This window comes from Prosopis cineraria, unplaced genomic scaffold, assembly GCF_029017545.1.
Source record: "Prosopis cineraria cultivar Desert tree isolate PC_DT_omini unplaced genomic scaffold, ASM2901754v1 PC6, whole genome shotgun sequence".
Taxonomy (NCBI): Eukaryota; Viridiplantae; Streptophyta; class Magnoliopsida; order Fabales; family Fabaceae; genus Prosopis; species Prosopis cineraria.
The window spans coordinates 3,717,256-3,734,168 of NW_026555337.1; the positions used below are offsets into that span (position 1 = coordinate 3,717,256).

General features: G+C 33.3%; 4 protein-coding genes across 4 annotated transcripts; all 4 read right to left on the bottom strand.

The window, feature by feature from the left end:
- Positions 1–491: 491 nt before the first annotated feature.
- Positions 492–1,170, bottom strand: LOC129314375 (uncharacterized; the record flags this gene model as incomplete). Its single annotated transcript, XM_054957802.1, is given in 3 exon segments — positions 492–662; positions 742–984; positions 987–1,170. Coding segments are annotated over 3 exon segments (531 nt in total), but the record flags the coding sequence as incomplete, so codon positions are not given.
- A 746-nt stretch (positions 1,171–1,916) lies between these two features.
- On the bottom strand, positions 1,917–2,638 carry LOC129314374 (stress-response A/B barrel domain-containing protein At5g22580-like). Its single transcript, XM_054957801.1, has 2 exons — positions 2,479–2,638; positions 1,917–2,300 (listed from the first exon to the last, which is right to left on the bottom strand). Exons 1-2 carry the CDS (start codon positions 2,595–2,597, stop codon positions 2,090–2,092), a joined length of 330 nt encoding a protein of 109 aa, XP_054813776.1. The 5' UTR covers positions 2,598–2,638; the 3' UTR covers positions 1,917–2,089.
- Positions 2,639–5,608: 2,970 nt separating this feature from the next.
- LOC129313218 (dehydration-responsive element-binding protein 1F-like) lies at positions 5,609–11,722 on the bottom strand. Its single transcript, XM_054956181.1, has 4 exons — positions 11,092–11,722; positions 10,128–10,208; positions 9,678–9,754; positions 5,609–5,893 (listed from the first exon to the last, which is right to left on the bottom strand). Exons 1-4 carry the CDS (start codon positions 11,681–11,683, stop codon positions 5,609–5,611), a joined length of 1,035 nt encoding a protein of 344 aa, XP_054812156.1. The 5' UTR covers positions 11,684–11,722.
- Positions 11,723–15,378: 3,656 nt separating this feature from the next.
- On the bottom strand, positions 15,379–16,063 carry LOC129312704 (uncharacterized). The gene is made up of 2 exons (XM_054955381.1): positions 15,907–16,063; positions 15,379–15,760 (listed from the first exon to the last, which is right to left on the bottom strand). Exons 1-2 carry the CDS (start codon positions 16,060–16,062, stop codon positions 15,713–15,715), a joined length of 204 nt encoding a protein of 67 aa, XP_054811356.1. The 5' UTR covers position 16,063; the 3' UTR covers positions 15,379–15,712.
- Positions 16,064–16,913: the final 850 nt, after the last annotated feature.

Here is a 16,913-nt window from a genome sequence, read left to right on the forward strand (position 1 = left end):
TATCTTCCATCATATGATAGAAGCTTCATGTTCATTTCACTATCAAGTATTATGTTGTAATCCAATTTACGCATCATTAATCCTTTTGTTTTACTGTAGATAGATCGAAACTTCTTCACATTTCAAGAGCATTGACAAGTTCTTGTAAAAGGTTAAAGGAAATTACTATTTCCACCACCGTCCCTTGCTTTTTTGCCGATGTGATTTTTTCACCTGCATGCTTAGTGCTTACTGTGAAATACTAAATTCTGAGATCCTATATGATTCAAATCACACACACGTATTTTCCTTTTGCTAGAAGCTAATATTTCTTGAACCTGAAGTACTAAAAATGAAGCCGAATATTTATTTCATATATAAAGCCCGTTAACTACGTTAATTTTATTGATATGTAGTAATATATAAACCATGCACATAATGTGTGTGTGTGTGTGAACTATCACATTCAAAAACGCATGCATTCATCTTCAACTTGCAGATCTAAAGCATGTAAAATTTCTAATTTCATCATTAAGGACTCTCGGACCTTCTAAAAACTCAATCTTCTGATACACTCGCTTATATTTCCATTACAAGAACTAGCATATTGATGATTGAAAGCGGAGAAAAGAAGACGTTACCGATGGAGCTTATGCACCCACCGGAGGATAGGATCTCGTCTTCTGCAACACAAAAAACATCATCAAAGTCAAAACTAATATTTTTTTTTTTTTCTCTACACGTTAAATCAAAACCACTTACTGCATTCTTTGGCGTGGCAGAAACACTTCAATCCTGCTCCGCAGTTCCCATGAGGCTTCTCACACTCCTTACATAGATCTGGAACATGATCTGAAATGTCCAAGGAAATCCTCGTACCCAGCTTTTATCCTCCGTAGTTTCCGACATCGGAAGAACTCTTATGGACCCACATGCAATTTGAGCAGTTCAAATGCTTAGGATGAAACCCCCTGTCAATTTTATGAACGTCCATAACAACTAAACATTCGTAAGGCCTAGATGAGCATAGTTCCCTGCAATGTTGCATGAATGGCGAAATGGGGTTTTTATGTCTTCTTTTGATGGAGCAGTCAAAGAGAAGAAGTGAATCAGATTCTGGAGGAGAAGGGAAACCAGCAGTGACAGCCAGAGGAGAAACAAATTGGAGAGAGAAGGAAGAAGAATGTGATATTTTTAGTGTTCTACGGTTGTCATCGATGTAAGTGACTTTGAAAAGGCCCAGAGATGTTCGAAGTAAAGGTTGTGTGATCTGCATAGGGTCATGCTATTCAATAGAGATGATGAAGAAGATGAAGATGACGTTTGGATCTGATCTCGCCACAGTAGTTTGAACGATTGCGTTGAGTTATACAAGTAACTGTTAGTATGAGGTTGAACAGGAGAACAGAATGAAGAATACTGAATTTCTTCATATTCTGCACTTTCCTGTGTTGAAATCTCAAATCTTGAATCTCGTTTGGGTTTTTCGTTCAGGATCAAGATAGTAGGGAGGAAGCCAGAACAGGACTTCAAGAATCCAGTTTCCTTATGATTTTCAAGTTGGGACCATGTGTCTTTAGATTGATCTTTATAAGAAAGGTTATATTGCTTTGAGGAATCTGCAGCTAGGCTACAAATTCAATTTGCTTTATGTGATTATGCCATGTCCCTTTGAAATGGAACCTTAGTTTTGGCTATTAGATTCCTTTTCTTTTCCTTCCTCTGCACTTTGTTCCTCTCACTATTGCTTATTATTTTTTCCTGATCGATGTGTGATTCAATTCCCCTCACCACCATGGATGGATTCTCATGACCACACTCCTAAAGATACTTTTCCGAGTTACCCGCTTTTTCAGGTCATTATTATTCTACTATATAAATTTAGTCTCTTATCATGTTCATTGCTGTCACTCATAATCATTTAATTTATCAGGCAATACAGCAACTCCATGATCTATTAATCAGATGGGAGAATAAAAGACCTCATGGTTCATTACAAGTTGAAAGCACTTGAGAACTGACAGGCACAACAGAACAACCCCGTAATTTTACAAATACTAAAGACAGTTTTCTTAAAGATGGAATCTTTACTGCTTCATTATCTTCAGGCTCATGCCGTGGTATCTGGTGGTGGCTTAACAAGAGTGGCTGGGAAATCCAGAAGCACAAGCTTCTCAATAGCAGCAGAAAATGTTGCAGAGAATTCCACATGATTTGGGTGACCTTGAAAGGCAACGAAGTCTTCCTTACTGTTGAATGTCATCAAGAAGGCATGAGTGAAACCCTGTCTTAACACCTCTTGGCTCTCAATGTCCTGTCCCCTGTTGATACCAATTCAGCCATATTATAGTATAACTACTCATATATCTTCCCTTTACATGCCAACCTTGTCTTTGAAATTCAGTACTAGATGGTATGCAAACATATCAGAACCATGCTAAACAGAATTGAAGGGTCTCTATTTACTTGTATATATTTTGAGACAGAGGAGATGCTTACCATTCAAAGTGTTTGACAGCATCAATCTGAGAGACCATCTTCTCCATGCCTTTGATGATATCTTCAACGGCCACACCTTCCTTGAACTTAACAATCACAAAGTGCTTGATCTCTCCCATGGCTACTTCACTTATGGATCAAAGCTTGTCACTGCCCGCTCAAATATATAATGCACAAAGGGCTTGTAATGTGCTCAATTTGCACGTCAAACCTCACAGTCCCTATCTGTCAATTGTCATATCAGATATGCAGAGGTGGAAATATGGGCCAATTCGAACTATATGGGTTAAGTTAGGTTCAACCTATTTTTAAATGGTTTGGAAAAATTCAACCCAACTCTTAACCTGCTAACTCATTTTTTTTTTTTCATGAATGTAAAAAAAAAAATACACCTAAATGATGAGTTCTAATTTGATATTCTTTCTTAATTCATTCTAAATATACCCAAATATTAATTTAAAATATTTATGCAAAATATATGAATTGATTTCGTTAAGTAAGTTTTGTTCAATATAGTTTGTACTCACAAAATTTTTCCCTTTCTCCCTCTTTTTAACTTTTTTCAAAAAATAATGAAATTAACGGGCTAATCCTAACCCATCATGATTAACCCATATAGTTCACGGGTTATATAGTTTAGGTTAGAAACAACATGTTTTTGTTTTGATCAATTTTTTTTCAACACAATACAACTTTTATGATCAATTATTTGAACCAGTTTATATTCTTGGCTTTCAATACACTTGACTCTTTAAATCATACCAAGACAGTATATTTTGTTCAACCGCGTTTTTTAAATCCTATCCATCTCAAATGTAAGTTAAAGAACGTAAAGGAGCCTCACATTAACTAAAACTTGCAGTAAATAAGAGATATGTAGTTGAAAAGGGGGCATCAATATCTCAGCTAGAGATTTGTATTTGCCAGAAGTTTAAACTTTAAAGGGACAGCATTCACAGCTAAATCCCTTAGGAAAGGTACAAGCTTTATTCAAGGTATAGACCCACTAGTGGGGAACCCCTTGTGTCTATCCCACAGTAAAATTTGTCTTGTGTCATTGTCTCAGCACATGAATGGGGTCTCCTTGGTGTCATTTTCCCCTGCAAGTTTGGGTTTATGGGTTGGCCGCTGCCCTGAACAACCCTACATGATTTTTCCCCTTGGACCAATCATACTTTCAAGTTTATTTGGTGATCAAATTTTGATGCCTACATAATTGTACTCACTAAAACGTGCTTTAGGAAAGAGGGCGGAAAAGAAAAAAAGAAAAAGAAAAACACCTTCTGAAATTTGATTTTCACAAGTCACTGGGTTTTTCCTTTAACTTTAGTGAGATTTGCAGGAAAGCAGTGGGAGTTTATGGACTTTTTCTTCCATGTCCTTGCCATGTGCAGCACCAAGGTATATTATTAGAAATTGAATGAAAAGTGAAAACTTTCCAGCGTTTTATATGAATATAATCGGCGGGTATTATGGTTTCTGTCAAATTTTTACTGTTTGTTGTATATTTAGCTCAAAGCCATCGTCCATAGAACACATCCAGCAGGTCACTTTTTTCTGATTCATTCTGAGTTAACCTCCATCATCAACGATTTCAAAGTCCATTTTCTTCGCCAAGTCTAAATTTCCAAAACATGTTTTCTCTTTCTGGTCGAAAGCAAGACATTAGAGGTGGTAAGTGAAATGTTGCGTCATATATTTGTCTTGAGATAGCATGGACCAATAGGTAATCCGTCTTAATCACCCTTTATCGGACAAGATGCCTTTGTGATCTTGGAATTGTCTTAACTTTTTTTTTTTCCTGGTTGAAATTTCCCTTAATTATTTCGCATCAGGATTTCAATCATTTAATCATACGTTTAATCAGTTAGTACAATAATTGGCTCGAGTATTTACTCCCTTCCTAATACGTTTAACATCTTTTCTGGATAGAGATACAACTTTTAACCTGCAGAGAAGAAGCAGACCTTTTTTTTCTACGTCGAATTTTCCTCTTTTTCATCTTATGCAACTGCATGACATAACCCTAGTCCTGAGATGGCAAGGTAATAACAGTAAGACTTATTCACTACATTGCAGGTAAAGTCTGATTCAGTTCAGTCCAATGAATTTTCTGGCGTAAGTTTCTGAAGGTTTTGAAGCAGGGAAACATTTTGAGGCAAAAATCATGGCACAGAATTTTAAAAATATGAGTCGACATATTTGAATGTTTGATTGACCGAGATCAAAGACAAAGGGTGCAAGAAAGAGCAATTCAGAGGTGTAGCAGAGTAGGTTTGGGTGGTGCACGAGGGGAAGGCAAATAGTAATAGTTTGAGGGTGTTTTTTTACCCCCCACCTTGTTAGGCTGAAGCATGCATGTGGGGTTTGACATCAATTATTGATGGCTTCGTCTCAGTTCTGACAAATAAGGTTTGAAGTGTACGTGAGGAAAAAAACGTGGACCTCAACCACAAACGCAGGCCACTTACATCAGACACCAACCCACCATCACCAGCAGTACGGCACACATCGATGTTTTAAAAACCGAATGAAACCGGCGAATTTAACCGGTTAAATTAGGAACCAGTCACAATTCCAGTCCGGTGCGAAACTAAAGCTAGCCTAAAATTAAATCGGTCAGTAATTAGTAAAACTAATAAAAAACTGATAAAAAAAACCACCTAAACAAAGCAGATTTAAAAAAAAAAACTGTTTAACAAGATTTGATATGATAAAAAAACTTTTGATAAAATTAAAATTGAAATTGACTTCAGAATTGAAATAAAAATAAAATTGGATTGCAAAAATATGTTCAGTATTGAGATAAAATTCTGATATAATTTTTTTAAGATATGTATTTTAAAATATTAAAAAGATTAAAATACCGTTCTCATTAAATTAAATAAAAAGAAAATATTGTCCCCAATTCCAAGCCTGTTGAAAAAAAAAAAAAAACAGTTACCAATCTTAATATCTTTGGAACAAGAAACACAATGCATCAAATAACAATATAAACAAAGAACAAGAGATCAAAACGAACCAAAATCGCTGGAATATGTAAAGCAAAAACTAGAACATGGATTTTGCAACCACCGAAATCTTCCACGCCGATCAATGTCTTTCTCTTGTTTTCACAACTCATATTGAGTCATTTCTGGAAGCTTGTAGTGGAGGCCTGAGAGAGCGGGAGGGGAAGAGAGAGAGACATCATGGGTAGGCAACGGTGGGTCGTTGACGGATGAAGGAGCCACTTCAGACTTAGCTCGCTCTGCCAAGTCTCTCTTTGCCCTACCTCCCCACCGTTGTCCCTGCGTTCATGGTCAATGGATGCTGAAGCCGGAGGGTCGTCATCATAGGGTGGCCTGAGGGTTTGGTCCTGCTCAATGCCGTGTGTAGGAGGAGAATGAAGAGCCATGTTTTGACGAGGGTAATACTGAGGGTAAAAAACAGGATTTCGTGGTGATCAATTTATTCTTTTTTTTAATCATACTAGATTTATATATTAATTTTAATATTGTTATATTATATATTATAATTAATAAATTAAGTTATATATTACATACTATAATAGTCTTAAAGTATATTTAAAATGCTTAAAACTAAAATGAAAGTTTTTAAATAAAGTTTTAAATAAGCTTTTAGGTTATATTAGACTTGAAAAAATCTTATACAAGATTCATGTCAGGTTTAGGCTTCTAATTTATCACACAGGCACAAGCCTACTTAGCAAAAGTCTAGCTTGGCCTAGGGTTAATCTGCTAATCCATTTATTTTTTAAATTTGTTTTTTATGAATTAAAAAAATACATCTAAATGATGAATTCTAATTTAATATTCTTTCATGATTCATTCTAGAAATACAAAAATATTAATTCATAATTTTTGAACAAATTATATGAATTGATCCAACTAAATAAGTCATGCCCACAAAATTTTTCTTTTCTTTTTTAATTTTTAACAAATAATATGAGTTAAATGGGTCAACGTTAATCCATCAGGATTAGCCCATATGATTTACGAGTAATGTGATTCAGGTAAAGAAACTATTTTTTGATCTAGATCAATTTTTTTAACTTGACATGACCTAACCTTCATGACCAATTATTTTGGTCAATCTGTATAACTCAATTGGTGCTACCAATTTTATCATCATGCGTCCTTTTTCATCGCAAGTGTTGTACATTTATTATTGGATTAAGATTTAATTTTATCCCTGTATTTATATTTTAGGGGTGCTAGATACTTATAATTTTAAGAGGAGCAATTTTTCTTTGAAGTCCTTTTCAAGGTCCAAAAATGCTGTTCTGTTCGGGGCAGTTAAGCTTTTTCATTTTTTATTGATTTGGCATATGTGCAAGGCCCACACACAATAATATACACGACTTTGACTATGTCCTTTAATTGTAATTTGTCTTTAAATTTTTTTTAAGGAGTATTGAGCATCTTAATTTTTTTTAAGAACACTTAATACATTAAAGTTTTATTAAAATAAAATTTTAATAAATGTTGCCAAAATATTAAATATTTTCATATTAATTTAATAATTTAACTATTATTATTTATAAATATTTACTCAAAATTTATAAATTACTTTTTAAATATTAATAACTTAGATTAATATTTTATAAATTTATAGATAAATTTTTATTTTTTATATATTGATCTTTGATCTTCTCTTTCAGATAGTGTCAAAATCATAAATTTTTTTGTGCATGTTAGAATTTACTTATATTTTTAATATTGGTTAAGTTTTTTAAATTTTCAGGTCATTTTTTTTAATTTTTTGGCCAACTAACAATCTGTACGTTGCAGGAATAAAATCAAAAAAATGATAAATCAAGACCAATAATATGTCAATAAAAATATTTATTTAAAAAATATTACTCATTACATTAATGTACTACGACAAAAGTTACTTAAAAAAATGAAAAAAAGGAAAAGGAAAAAAAATTTCTTTGTTAGGTTGTTGTGATACGGAACTCAATCTTATTATAATAGCATATATTATCATATAATAATCGTACTTCATATATTGTACTCTATACTTTCTACTTGGTTGCACGCACATTTTATCATCCCTGTGCATAAATTTGCAAATAATGCATTATATACGTTCTATGTTTTAATGGAGATGTTTTCAGTTTTTTTTTCTCGTGGAGTTATTGTACTTGTAACTTGACATGATTTTTTTTATTAACTTGATGTTTTAATTATTTCTCTCACACACATGAATACATGTAAATATTATTTTTAATTAATTATTATGTCATTAGTTCGACCATTGATTTAATTGGTTGAATAATAAGAACATCACTTGCTAGTCTTTTTGATTTGATGTTTAATCCAAACTTTAAAACATTGTTATAAAGCAAAAAAAACCATCCTTTATTTGAGGTAAGGAAAAATATAAGAAGGAGAGAAAACTAAGAATGTAAAACTTGTTAACGATGAAGTGAACAGTGTTAGTGCGGACAATATCAAGACCTGTTTGGTTTTTGTTTTTAAAACAAAAAATATTAAAAAAAATTATTTAGATGAGTGTTTTAAATCTAATTAATTCTAAAACTTTTAAGAAAAGAAAAAATAAAAATATTTTAAAATTGTTTTCATTATATTTTTTCTTGTTTTAATCATAACTATTAATTACTGGTAACCATCGCTATCAATTAATTTTTTTAATTTTAAAACTGTTTTTAATTAACATAAGAAACATATTTTCTTTTTTTTTAATAAGTTTAAAAATTATAATGTCAAATAGTTTTTAAAAATAAAAAATGCTAACAGAAACGAACATACTCTTAAAATTCTTAACTGCTCCAACTTGGTCGCCCTTCCCCGTCCTTCTCCCTTACCAAGCGCGTACAATTTCTAATTTTGAGCAAGAGACGACAAAATTGGGGTGGTTACCACTTAATTTTAATTTGACTACAGATATTTATACCCTTAATCAGAGATTTTGGCGTTCATCGGTTAATTAAGCTATACTGTATGGATCTTATGCAGGCAAAATAATGGAATCCGAGTTTTTAGAATTTTGGTGCACGCTTTCAGATGAAGATTATTAATTCAATCATTGTCTCTACTGTTACTTGTCAATGAATTTGAATGTGAACATGCAAATAATCAAGGACATCCAAGGCCGGAATCACGAGGTCATACCAATCAATTCGATATCATGGTTTACCTCTAAAATTATTGATCTATCATGCGAAGCAATTAATACTACCAAATCCTAAGTTGTGTAGATATCATTTCCCAATTCCCATAATATATGATGAGAGAGAACCATTTCATGAAACAAGACAAGAGTTCAACGGTTTTATATGTTGCCTTTTAACTTAACATGTAAGCTTTAAATAATTAAAAAAACAAATAAAACACAAAAAGGCAAGAAAAACTACACAAAATTTGATTGGTATACAAAATAGAATAAAACAAAAAAATAACAATGAAAAAAATTTTGTGATTGAGAAATACATCGGGTTATATATGCTGAATGAAAGAGTAATAAAAATATCAGATAATATTAAGTAAGGAATAATGAAAAACAAGCACCAAGCATGCAAATTAAATGTTGAAATAGTGATCGACGCGGTAAAAGCCCAAACGAATCTTACTCGCCCTCGATATTTACTAAGTAATGAAACTCGATCAGACGATTGATAATTGGATATTTTGGTGCAACTTCAATTTTCATCAACGAACAGGCGATACATCTCTCTCTCTCTCTCTCTCTCTCTCTCTCTGCACGCTAGATTTCTTGAAAAGAGGGATTTGTACATGAGGAAAGAAGAAGCACGAGTGTGAAACTTAGAACTTTTTTTTTTCTTTTTCTTTTTTAAAACTGTACGCACTGAAAACAAAATAAAAATAAAATCTATTGATTGTGTTAATTTAAAAATCAGTTTTATAATTAAAAATTGGCCAATAGTAGTAGTCACTGGTGGATAATAGCAGTGGCTTATAATAATAACTGGTCAATGTGACAATAATTTTAATAATCAAATGCAACATATTTTGAAAATGAAAAAAATGAAATGAAAATAACTTTAACATGTATCAATTTTTTGTTTTTAAAAACAAAAAAAAAGATTAGTTTTGAAAACAATTAAATTAAAAGAGTTATCTAAATGAATTTCTAATTTTGTTTGTTTTTAAAAACAAAAAAAAACTGTTTTTAAAAATAAAAACCAAACAAGATTCTTGAACACAACAAACATCACGAAACACAGAACTAATTAGACTGCTGGATTCTTCTTCTTCTCCAGGAAAAGTTAATGCCAAGTGGTTTCCACCTACATTAATTCAGCATAGTAAATTAAAATCAATACAGACTGCGCTCTTTTAACTAATCCAGAAATCAGTTATATGAGGTAAGAGACGAACTAGCCGGGGTGGCTGCTTTGGGTAATAGCAAGATCTGTGAAGCTAGCTAATTCTCCCCTGGAAGCTGAAGCTCGAGCGATGGAGGAAGCTATAAGCTATCAGAGTTGCAGTGATCAATGATCTCGATGTCAGATAACACTCCTCTCAAATCATAAGCTATCATTCAAATCAACTTGTGTGACGGCTGGTTAATGCAGATCCTATCTAATAGTGGAAAACATCCTTTTAATCATGGAATAATTTCCAATTCAAATGAAATATTGGATTCCCAGAGAAACAAACCTAGTTGCTGATCACGCTGATGATGATCAATGGCGTAGCAGGATGATTTTGGAACGCCAGCTGTTGTGTCTGTAAGCGGTACTGGTACGTGATATTTAGATTTCAGTTTATGTCTGACAAAAATATATTCAGATGATCCAACTGTTTATTAAATTTGACAAAAGCACATTTCAAATATAATTTGTATGTACTTTTGAAGGTCACCCAAACAGATACATAGTGTGTGTGTGTGTTTAGTGTCAAAAAAAAAAAAAATTAGACTACTGGATTGAGATTAATCTGCAACCTTAATTTTTTGGCAATAATGCATCTTGTTATCTTTCTTTCTTTTGTTTTAACGAAAATAATGCATGTCAAATGCATGCATCAATATAATTCTTTATTAGTAGTCGCAATGAGAGGATATATATACATACACGTACATACCAGACATAAATTACGATCGAGTAATTACTACTGCTTGTCTGAGGGGCCACTGCGCTATTACTAGAAACAGCCAGTCACCTCCCAAATGAAGCGGAGGCGTCGTTGTCAAGACCACACAATCTCTCATATGTCAATCACTAATAAGTGGTCACGTGATTCACGAGAGCCTTATGATATTTATATATATATATGCATAGTAAAAAATTATAGCTAATTTATTCCACGTATAACTGGACAAAACTTTTCAACTAACTGCCTTGCTCATCAGTTGCTCACTCCTAGTCATCTTTGTTTCATCATGAACAGCAATATTAGTTACAACCTTTCCTTGGCCCGATTAATCAAACGTGCAACTCTCGGACTTTAACTGCTACTGGCAAATAACCAAAAAATTAACCATGACAGTACAAGAGGCATTCGCATCCCCCCAACCTCTTTCTTTCTTATTGTTAACTGATCTTATTTATTTAAACATAGAGCATATGAATAAATATTTGAGCCTTTTAGTCGTCTGGCCATAAGGTCAGGTCTATTTGACAAGTAAAGTCATCGTCCAAAGCTAAACCCAAGGCCTTGCTGCACATAGAGGGAGGGCTGAGAAGCAAACCCTCAGCCATATGATCTAACAGACTCGGCATATTATACAATGCCTCCTCATCGAAGAACAACTTGTCATTGCTCTTTTCTTCATCCTCTGCTGGGAATGCGTTTGGGGAGGGGGACGACCTTAAGGAAGAAGAGGCGGTTGGTTTGAAAGCGTGGGCGGCTTCAGCCGCAGCCGTTCTGATGTCTTGGGCCGAGGATGAGGTGGCAGCCGGAAGAAGCTGAGCCAGATTGGGGAAATTCAGTGTCGCCGAGCTGCCTCGGAGAGCTAGGGCAGCCACGTCATGTGCCCTAGCCGCCATTTCTGGATCACGGTAAGTGCCCAGCCAAATCCTGGACTTCTTGTTCGGTTCCCGGACTTCACAAACCCAGCGGTCGCCGTTGCGTCTCCGGACACCACGAAACAGCGGGTGTCGAGTCTCCTGAAACTTCTTTCTCCCCGCTTTCTTTTTGCGAGATGCAATTTGCGACGTAGGAGAACTAGGGTTTTGTGCTGAGCTTGGACATGATCCATTTTCAAAATCCATGACGATCGGAAGACCAATTAACGAGAAGTCAAAAAGGAGCGTTGTATTAAATGTTTCAATGGCAGCTAGTTCGGTAGAACCGTAGAAGAGGCAGGGATATATACACACACAGAGAGAGAAGGATCTGCGACAGTCAATTTCATGATTGGGGGAAAAAAAAATCATATCTAGGCCGCGTATGGATACTAATTAACCAGAGCCACATGGTAGTGAGAAGAAGGACGAGCTACATTTGCATGCTTGAATGCATCTAGATAGTCATTTATTCAGTGGGAAAACAAGGGCAAATGTCTATAGACTGACAAGATAGGGGTAAGGACCACAAACTTAATGAAATTAACCAGGATAATTTTTTTGATCTAAAAAACATGTATAATACCTTTGACCATATGATACACACACAAAGAACGGGGATGTGTATGAAACTGGGTATCATAGTGTAATAAAATTAAAGTTAAACAGTAAACCGTGTTACTTACATATAAAAGCTTCATTCTCGTACATATAATGACCGCCGTTAAGGCACGTGAGACCATCTTTTCACACTGCAATAGTGTGTGTTTTTGCGAAATGCACTGACTGTTTCAATTTAGAATAACTAATTTAGAGTCAATATTTTCACACTGCAAGCCCGAGGGATATATGTTCTTTCCCATCCTTGGCAAATTTTTACAAATCCAACCAATTAATTAACGCGACCACACCATTTTTCTTTTTAAATTCTCGCTCGGAATCATTATTAATTTGAATTGATTGCAATTGAGAGTATATATGAGCTCAACAAAATCAAATCATGTATAACAAATATATTATTTTACACCACTCAAAATATTAGACATGATCACTAGCCCACACGATAGAGTTGAGAATAAGGGCCGAGCCTGGAGGCCCTGTTTAAATAAAAGTTTGAGCTTTAAAAATAAATTTTTTAAAGTAATCAGGCATGAGAGCTTGGCCTTGATAAGTCCTCTAAAAAAAGACTCGGACTCGGGCGGCCTTTCAAACCCTGTTATATTATTATTATTATTATTATTATTATTATTATTATTATTATTATTATTATTATTTGGTGTAATATGTGTTTGAAACCAATGATCTACTCATCTGATCCTACACGCATTATATTATTATTAATTTTAATTTATTCTAAAATTAATTTAATATAATTTAATAAATATCAAGGTATAATATAAATTTTTTGACATTTTTTATTTTTCTATAATTATTATGTTTGTGAATTTATAAAAAATAAATTATGTTTCAACTAAGATTTAAATTTTATTACTAAACCTCTAAATGTGTATTGTTTAATTTCTAAAAAATTATGAGGATCTTGATTTTTTTTAATTTCATAATATTTTAATTAATTTTTAATTTAATTTTAATTTTTTTATTTTTTAAAAAGGGCTTGCAGGCTCAGTCCTGAGCCCTTTACATATGTTCTTTCCCATCCTTGGCAAATTTTTACAAATCCAACCAATTAATTAATGCGACCACACCATTTTTCTTTTTAAATTCTCGCTCGGAATCATTATTAATTTGAATTGATTGCAATTGAGAGTATATATGAGCTCAACAAAATCAAATCATGTATAACAAATATATTATTTTACACCACTCAAAATATTAGACATGATCACTAGCCCACACGATAGAGTTGAGAATAAGGGCCGAGCCTGGAGGCCCTGTTTAAATAAAAGTTTGAGCTTTAAAAATAAATTTTTTAAAGTAATCAGGCATGAGAGCTTGGCCTTGATAAGTCCTCTAAAAAAAGACTCGGACTCGGGCGGCCTTTCAAACCCTGTTATATTATTATTATTATTATTATTATTATTATTATTATTATTATTATTATTATTATTATTATTATTATTATTATTATTTGGTGTAATATGTGTTTGAAACCAATGATCTACTCATCTGATCCTACACGCATTATATTATTATTAATTTTAATTTATTCTAAAATTAATTTAATATAATTTAATAAATATCAAGGTATAATATAAATTTTTTGACATTTTTTATTTTTCTATAATTATTATGTTTGTGAATTTATAAAAAATAAATTATGTTTCAACTAAGATTTAATTTTATTACTAAACCTCTAAATGTGTGTTGTTTAATTTCTAAAAAATTATGAGGATCTTGATTTTTTTTAATTTCATAATATTTTAATTAATTTTTAATTTAATTTTAATTTTTTTATTTTTAAAAAGGGCTTGCAGGCTCAGTCCTGAGCCCTTTACATATGGGCCAAGCTTAAAAAATAGAGCTCAAAATAAAAAATCAAGCTTTAGGACTCAGGTCCTTAAAGGTTAAGCCTATAAGGAGGGTCAGGCTTACTTGTATTCTTAGTTCCACCACACGAGACACCCACATTCTATTAAAATCCCACTTCAAGTTATAAAAAGCATAATTGCATTTTTATGTAAATTCTATATATATATATATATATATATATAGGTGGAGTTCATTGAATACCTGGGAACTCGCAAGAGGCAACGACACAAGAATGGTTATTTATCAGTTTAAATGAAAAGGTTGCCAACGTGAATACGTGTCGAAACGCGAAGTGATGTTCCATCAACATGGTGTATATATATCTTGTGTCGAGCCCACCACTTTATTGTAACAAACATGTAAACACAAAGACCTGTTTGTTTTGGATGGATCGAGAATTAATGCAATTTTTTTCGTTTCATTGTTTTCTCTTGGTATCTCAAGATTGGTCCATATAATTCAGTCGGCCAATTTGCAAGCACCTCTATTTGAGAGGCATATCTCTCATCAAGAATTTAATCACTGTTTGAAATGATGTAATTATATATTACCAACGCTGAATGCATTTGGCTGCATTTTTACGTGATGATCGCCTTACATTATAAAATTAACTCCATTGCTTCAAATTTTATAATCCTCTTTACATTCAAAGTTATGATAACATATAGCAACACAAATACAATCTTTACTAAAAGATATTAAAGTGCCCTTCTCTTTTTTCTTTTCGCTTCTCCTCCGGCCCTTGAACTTCAGCTACCATTAATTTGCACCCACCAGCACATATAGTATTAAAATTAGGTTAACTCCGCTTGTTAAATTGATGAATTATTAATTAGTTCAATAAAATGTTTTATTTATGTTTGGTCCAACCACGATTCAATTAAAATGTCAACTATTGATCTTCGAATTAATGTAATTTGATCAATTCAATGATTAATTTGATTTTAAGTACCTTACTCTCTACTTCCAGCATTGTCTGTCATTGCCATTGTTTGCTGTTGACCATTAATTGCCCTCCTGCCTCTAGCTTCCATTGATGGACATTCTAGTCTTTTCAAGCAATCTCATTTTTTGTCTAATTCAAAAGCCAACAATATAATATTGAAAATTGAATCATTCTAACTAGTTGAACCATTAAACTAGTGTCATAACTGATTTAATAAAATACTTTGTTGATAACTAGTTTAACCATAATTTGACTATAATTTTGATTATTAACCTTTGAAACAGATTAAATGATTGGTTTCAATTTTTTAAAACTTTTTTTCCTCTTTTGTCCTTCCTCTTTATCCCTCTTGATTCTCTTCTTTCCCTCTCCTGTCCGTGCGACTTCCTTTTGGTAACTTGTGAGAGGGAAAAAAAATAAAAAAAACAGCAATGGAATCCGTGGCCAATATATATATGCCACCAAGTTTGATCACAAATCTCAGTTGACTATCTGTATGCTGGTATATGGTAACCAAGAGAAATTGTCCTATCTGAGATTTGAATTTGTGATAATGTCTAACCACAGTTTTGCAAGTGACCATGGACACCTAGAATTTCCTTCAAAACTGAGTAATTTTTAAAATAAATTGCATACATCAAAGCAAATTGGAGGAAATAACAAAATTTTCCTTAAAGCTCTCAACTTCAACTTCCCACAGCGACCATAAAGTTTTGCAACTACTGAGCAAATTTATTAATGGAAACAAACATACAAAACCGATCCGAGTAGGTTTCATCTCGCTCAAAAGAACTCCCACGTCATTCTTTCTTCCCTATTCCATGGGCATATTTATAGATCCCTCTTCCCTTGAAATAACAGAAAGCGTATCATGACACATAACAATATATATAAGCAAGATATATTCTAACTTCCAAGATGAGCTGGATTTAATTTGACAAAAGAACTATGAAGACCAGGCGATGAACTACGATTTCAAACAGAGATAACTCACAATCAGGAAGATTGAAGAAGCTGCCAAGGCAAGTGGTATTGCCACAGATGTGATCTTATCATTTGGTGCTTTCAGGTGTGTGTAGTTATGGATACCCTGGAAATATTTTTGCTTCTCAATAAGCTTCTCTCTTGGTCTGAAGGGTAATTCTGACATCCTGCATCGCATCACCATTAATAACGGTGAAAAACTCAGAGCACAGAGAAAACATGGCATGGAAATGAAACATGCAATCAAATTTTGTACCACAGTAAGGTGAGTACTGACAAAGACAACCACGCTTAGAAAAGAATTAAAGCCTGGACTCTTGCAAAACTCAGTCTGAATGGAGTGTAACATAAAAGAGAGAGATAGAAATATATGTCCAAATTAACCAAGAAATCCCAAATCTTATCCAACCATAATTTGCGTAAATTAAATCTTCCATTAAAAATTAATTTACTGCTTTTTTTTTCAGTGCATAGAATATATGTCATATGAGCCATTATGAAATTGCAAAATTTTGTATGAATGTGTGTGTTAATCTTGGCATCATAAATAATCAGGTTTACGTAACGGCAAAAGATGCACGTACGGCCATTCATAATGCCCAGAAGAATAAGACCATGATCGATCCCAGGAAGGTCAGCTTCGAAAATTAGGCAAAATTTAAACAACAGAATGAGCTGACGATATCAGAAAATGAAATCGATGAAAATCAGAACTTAAAGTGGCTGACGATATGGCCGGATCACCGAGGGAAGACAAGACATGAGATATTTTTCTTTGGTTAACAGGGAAAAAATGAAAAACAAGAGTGAAGAGATCCGGAAACTGCATATTAAGGAGCTCAGGCACTGCAGCGACAAACAACGAAAGAAGCTTACTTTGAATTAATGGAGGCAACGGACCTTCTCTGAACACCTGTTGTGCTGTCGATTTGGGAGGAGAAAATGGAGAAGGACGGTTTTTTACTTGTTCAGAATCGTTCACTGGACGGAGATTATAAAACGAGCAAGTTATATTGA